At 41.7% G+C, this 6,363-nt stretch overlaps 1 protein-coding gene across 1 annotated transcript in view; it reads left to right on the top strand.

Annotated features, from left to right (window-relative positions):
• The window catches only part of LOC109372854 (translation initiation factor IF-2-like), a 7,893-nt gene extending 7,686 nt beyond the window's left edge, over positions 1-207 (top strand). Inside the window, exon 2 of the mRNA XM_019626365.1 lies at positions 108-207. Coding sequence (XP_019481910.1) covers positions 108-177 — 70 coding nt within the window. The 3' untranslated portion in view covers positions 178-207. The remainder of the gene's footprint in view (positions 1-107) is intronic.
• The last annotated feature ends 6,156 nt before the right edge of the window (positions 208-6,363 follow it).

Below are 6,363 nucleotides of genomic sequence, written 5' to 3'. Positions count from 1 at the left end.
AGAGAGAGAGAGAGAGAGAGAGAGAGAGAGAGAGAGAAAGAGAGGTCTAATTTATAATAGGAGACATGGAAATTAAAATAACAGGTAGCACCTTTTTCCGTTTTCAGTTTATGGAAGATCAGAAAGTTCGACGCCATGGCATCATCAATGAGGATGAGGTGGACCAGGCGATGCTGACAGGAATGGAAATTGCTGCAGTCATTATGGAAAGCACTTGTTACATGTACTAAAGCTGTAAATGCATATATGTATTCCTTGATCCTGCAGTATTACTTCTAGCATTTAAAAAAAATAAACTTTACTTTTTAGAGCAGTTTTGGGTTCACAAAATTGAGAGGAAGGTAACAGATTTCCCAACAGATTGCCCCTGCCCAGCACAGGCACAGCCTCTCCCACTGTCAACATCCCCACCAGATGGGACATTTCTCACAGTCAACAAACCTGTATTGACATGTCATTATTCAAAGCCCGTAGATTATCTTAGAATCATTCTTGGTGGTGTACACTCCATGGGTTTTCACAAACGTATAATGACACCATCATTGCAGTGTCATAGACAATAGTTTCACTGCCCTAAAAATGCCTTGTGCTCACCCCCCACCTCCACCCCCAGTCCTACAACCACTGCCTTTATTCCTGTCTCTGTTTTTTCCTTTTCCAGAATGTCATACAGGTGGAATCACACAGTGTGCAGCCTTCTCATATTGGCTTCTTTCATTTAGTAACATGCATTTAAGGTTCCTCCACATCTTTATGGCTTGATAGCTCATTTCTTTTTAGCGATGAATAATATTCCACTGTCTGGATGGACCACAGTTTATTTATCCATCACCTACTGGAGGGCATCTTGGTTGCTCTGAAGTTCTGGCGATTATGAATAGAGGTGCTGTAAACATCCATGTGCAGATTTTTGTGTAGATACATTTTCTACTCCTTTGTGTAAATACCAAGGAACATGACTGCTGGATTGCATGGTAAGAATATATTCAGTGTTGGAAGAACTGCAAACTGCTTCCCACCAGCGATGAATGAGAGTTCCTGTTGTTCTACATCATCACCAGCATGTGGTAGTGTCAGTGCTCAGGATTTTAGCCATTCTAATAGGTGTGTCATTTCTAGGAATTTAAGATATATATGAGGTCTGACAATTACGTTTGTGCACTTGCACCATGTGCTTACATTGGCAGCACTGGACAAACAACAGCTTGGGAAGGTTTCATAACCTTGATATGTCAGTGTCTCACAGCTGTGTTTGTGTTGACGTGTGGCGGTGTCTCGCTGAGTGGCATTCATTATTGGTGTTGCATGTATTTGTGTGCTGTCGCGAGAATGTCTGAGCTTGAATTAGAGCAACGAACAAACATTAAATTTCTTGTGAAACTTGGCAAGAGTGGAACTGAAATCAGGGAAATGTTAGTCCAAGTTTATGGGGAGAATGCCATGAAGAAAATGGCAGTGCACAAATGGATTAAACATTTTTCTGAGGGGAGAGAATGTGTCACTGATGAAGAGAGGTCAGGGCGGCCAGTAACAAGCAGAACTGACAAAAACATTGCAAATATTCGTCGAATTGTGTGTCAAAATCGTCAGTTGACTGTGAGAAACATAGCCGACCAAGTAAACATTGATAGAGAAATAGGTAGGAAAATCTTCACTGAAAATCATGGCATGAGAAAGGTGTGTTCAAAAATGGTCCCAAAAGGGCTCACCGATGAACAAAAGCAAAGGAGAGTTGAAGTTTGCCAAGACCTTTTGGAGAGGCAAGACGATGTTTTAGGCCATGTTATCACTGGTGATGAAACATGGGTGTACAAATATGACCCTGAAACAAAGTGTCAAAGTGCACAATGGAAGTCAGCCAATTCTCCACGACCAAAAAAGTTCTGTCAGTCCAAATCAAAAGTCAAATTGATGTTGTTAACCTTTTTTGATATCAGAGGAATTATTCATTATGAATTTGTACCAACTGGATAGTTAACCAAGTTTCCTATTTAGAAGTGCTGAAAAGGCTGTGTGAACAAGGTAAAAGAAAATGACCTGAACTTTTTGCCAACAATTCATGGCTCTTGCATCATGACAATGCACCAGCTGACACGGCACTGTCTGTGAGGGAGTTTTTAGCCAGTAAACAAATAACTGTATTGGAACACCCTCTCTACTCATCTGATCTGGCCCCCAATGACTTCTTTCTTTACCTGAAGATAAAGGATATATTGAAAGGAAGACATTTTGATGACATTCAGGACATCATGGGTAATATGACAATAGCTCTGAGGACTGTTCCAGAAAAAGTTTCCAAATTGCTTTGAAGGGGAGACTAGACGCTGGCATCGGTGCATAGCTTCCCAAGGGGAGTACTTTGAAGGTGACCGTAGTGATATTCAGCAATGAGGTGTGTAGTACTTTTTCTAGGATGATTTCGCAAATTTAGTTGTCAGACCTCGTGTGTGTGTGTGTGTGTGTGTGTGTGTGTGTGTGTGTGTGTGTTCATGGGGATGTAAAATACAGCATAGGGAATATAGTCAATGGTATTGTAATAGCTATGTATGATGTCAGAGGGGTAGCAGACTTGGTAGGGGATAGTTATCACTTTGTGAGTGGTATAAATGTCTAATCATTATGTTCTTTTGCACACCTAAAACTAAAAAAAAAAAAATTAGTCTCATTAAACAAACAAATAAAATGACATTCAGTTCCTCCATTACTGTTCACATTTGAAAGGCTTAGTAGCAACATGTGGCTGGTGGCCATCTTACTGGACAGCAGAGAACTGCTGAGCACGCACGTCCTCACAGCACTGCCCATAGGATGAGACAGTTCCACAGCACGGCTATCTGTCACACATGTGTTACAAGTGTCTTCTCACATTCATAGCCTATGTTACTGAATGGATGTTTTTGAATTTTATCAATCTTTTCCTTTTTGGTTAGGGCTTTTTGTTTCAGAAATTTCTTCCTATCCCAAGGTCATAAGGATAGTTCTTTAAATGGTTTATATGTAGATCTGTCTTTAACATTTAGGTCTTTAATTTACCTAAAAATTAATATTTGTGTATAATGAGGTAGGGGTCCAATTTCACTTTTTTCTTCTGGATAGTCAGTTGTCTTAGCACTGTAGTAAAAAGTCTGTCCTTTTTTCATTGCTGTATGTGTCACCTGTCAGAAAAGAAGTGTTCAGCTTTGTGTTTCTATTATCTTTCTACTTTTCAACCCACTTCAGGCATTTTCTATTTCCATTTCTCAAACATACCTGCTAGAGCTAAGCGTGTTGGCCACCTCCCACTAAATCGAACGGATATTCACTCCTCCTTGTCCTACTCGAATGCTCGGTACAGCAGCATAGCTGACCACTCATGTTCTGAAGTACTTCCTCCTCCTGGCTCCTGGGACAGTGCCCTCTCCTGTTGGCTGCTCCTCCTTTCTGGTTTGTAAATGTTAGAGAACTTCAACGTAGTCTTGAAGTCACATCTCCTGTCACCCTGTGTTTTTCCTTGGTAAGCACATCTATTAGGACAGATGCAGTGATTAGCAGGCCTAATCCAAACTGGAGAGGTTCGATGGGGCTTCGAGATGTTTCCCCTTGCTCTTAAGAGTGAGGAAGGGAAAGTGAGCTCACATTCCCACTAGGCATGAATCAGGGGTGTGCTGTCAGTAGCCTCCTCACAACCATGGGAAAGGCCAACCACACAAGGGAGCAGGGTGAGCCACAAAACAGAGCAGGGGGTGGGTCCTAGTGAGTCACATGAAACCCACCTGACCCCTAGACTTTGTTATGTGAACCAATAAAATCCCTTATTTTAAAAATAAGTCAGATTTCTGTCCCAAATCAGCATGTCAGCCTAGTCAGCCTGAGCTCCAGGCACCCAATGGGCATTTTCACTTGACTCTTTCATAAGCACCTTAAACTTAAGAGGTGCAAGACTGAACTCTTGATCTTTCCCCCCAAACCTACTATTCCTCTATTATTTTCATCACAATAAATGGCAACCTACCCACCAAATCGGTCATGCCAGAATCATGTAGGTCATCCATGATTCCTGTCCTCTCTCTTCCCCATCCAGCCAAATCCGCCTCCACAGTCCTCAGACTGGTCCACTTCTCTCCATTTCCACTGTGGCCCGTCTCGTCCATGTCACCCTCATCTCTCCCCTGGATGACTGCTGTGGTATTGACTGGTCTCCTTACTCCCTCGCACACACTTAATTCATGTTCCTTACAGCTGCCACTGAGTTTTTTGGTTTTTTTTAATTAGTAATTATTTCAGTTTCTATAGTGTAGCAGTTAAAAGAAGGGACTATGCAGTGGAGCACATGGGCTAATTATCTATTGCTAGGCACCGAATCTCCCCAAATTTTAATGGCTTAAAACAATAGCTGGTATCTCAGTTGTGAGCTGGGAATCAGGCAGACTTTGCTGATGCCTCTGTCTGCAGGTCGACCAGGAGACCACAATCAGTCAGCCAGAGCTGCAGTCTTACCTGAATGCCTGACCAGGGCAGGACCTACACCCAGGCTCATTTGTTTGGCTGTTGGCTGCCAATGGGCTGTTGGCTGGAGGCCATTTCCAGCTCACTGACCCAGGGGCCACTCCACAGGGCAGCTCACCACATGGCAGTGCATCTCATTCAGCTTGTCTGGCAGTGCTTGGCAGACTGGGTTCAGTGACCCAACGTTGAAGTGGAATTCCAGTTGTAAATAAGTCTATGTCCTCCTGTTGCGGGTGATTTGAAGGTAGAAATTGAACCATGTGGCTTCTGTTCTACACCCTTCAATGGCTTCTATCCCTCTGGGATAAAACCCAAACTCCAGACAGTGCCAGAGCTCTGCAGTTACTCAAACCCATGCTGTTCCATTCCTCACGCTGCTTGCCCACCGCACGCCCTGAGTGTACAGGGTTTTTCTCACTTGGGGGTCTGGACCGTTCTTTCCTGACCTCTGCCTGGCTAACTCCTGCTTACCCTCCAGGTCTCCGCTTAATTATTGCTTCTTCAGGGAGGCCTTTGAATGCCTGATCTAAGTTGGACCCTTGGGTATGTTCTTCCACAGCGCCCAGTACAGCGTTCTCTCGTTTGGAATTCCATATTCACGGAATTGTCTGATTAATGTCTGTCTCCCTCTCTAAACTACAATCTGAATCCAGTGCCCCTATCAGCTTTGCTTACCATGGTATCTCCACCCACTAACACAACATCGTCATAATAGACTCACATTATTTAATATAAGAATACTTTAGGAATTTCAGTCAATCATAGGAAAGTATCAAATTTGGGCTTTAATGGTCAACTTAACATGGAACATTTGCATTCCTTAAATTCTTGAATGAAGATTTTCTGTTTACCACAAAGTAGTTTCAGAGTCATTTGGCTGCTATGTAGGTGTCAATAATACGAATTTTTGGTGTGAGCTGGGTATAGATTTAATGGACACTTTTCTAAAACATGCAACTGAAAGACAAGTTGAAGTACAGACTAAGTTTTTAATCCATATACTTAAATACCAATCTGGGCAGTAGCAAAATTAGAAGCCTATACTCAACTCTTTGTTTATACAACCAAGGCATTTTTAATACATGAATAAAACAAACGAAAAGCCATTAATCATATCCTTAGAAGCTGGATCTTGAATATAAAAACTTTAAACTGCTTTGTCTCGATTCATTATTTTCCTTTATCCTAACTTTCTCTTTTTTGTCCAGTCAACCACCGAATTAAAATTAGTCAGATCTTCTGAGCCTGTTAGTCTCAGAAATTTCAGCTGTTTTTGCCCCACCTTATACACACTGCAGAGACCTATCACTGGGGTTCAAACAACTGAGTGTTCTGAAGTTTCTTTATTCCTTGTTGGGTGTGGATACATAATACAGCTTTTATGGGCTTTCGGTACGTCAATACAAAATGGCAACACCCCTATCCTGTCCACATCACGGGGTATCCTGAAGATAAAATGAAACAAGGTGGAGAGTAGCCTGAAAAGGGTGACTGTGTTTTTTTGTGCACCTTGTGGACGCACACATGCTGCATTTGTAAGATTTGGGGGATACTGTGAGGCGATTCTACAAAGTTCAATTACCCCACATTAAAATTAGTTCACAAAAGAAAAAAAGGCCAAATACGCAGACCATTAAGACCTTGAACTGAAATCACAGATACACAATCGGTAATGTGAAGACTGACCAACCCAGTACATTTCTGTGTTTAATAAAAAAAATTCTGCATTATAAAACAAATACAAAACCTTCCAAATCATCCCAAATCAGTGATATTTTCATTTCTGAGAATGATTGAATCCAATTTATGGATCTCATTATTTCTGGCAGTATATCATACCATCTAACTTAAGAATTCGCTTATTACAGTAAGAACACA

Source organism: Hipposideros armiger, unplaced genomic scaffold (assembly GCF_001890085.2).
Source record: "Hipposideros armiger isolate ML-2016 unplaced genomic scaffold, ASM189008v1 scaffold_667, whole genome shotgun sequence".
Taxonomy (NCBI): Eukaryota; Metazoa; Chordata; class Mammalia; order Chiroptera; family Hipposideridae; genus Hipposideros; species Hipposideros armiger.
This window is presented reverse-complemented; position numbering and strand designations above follow the sequence as displayed.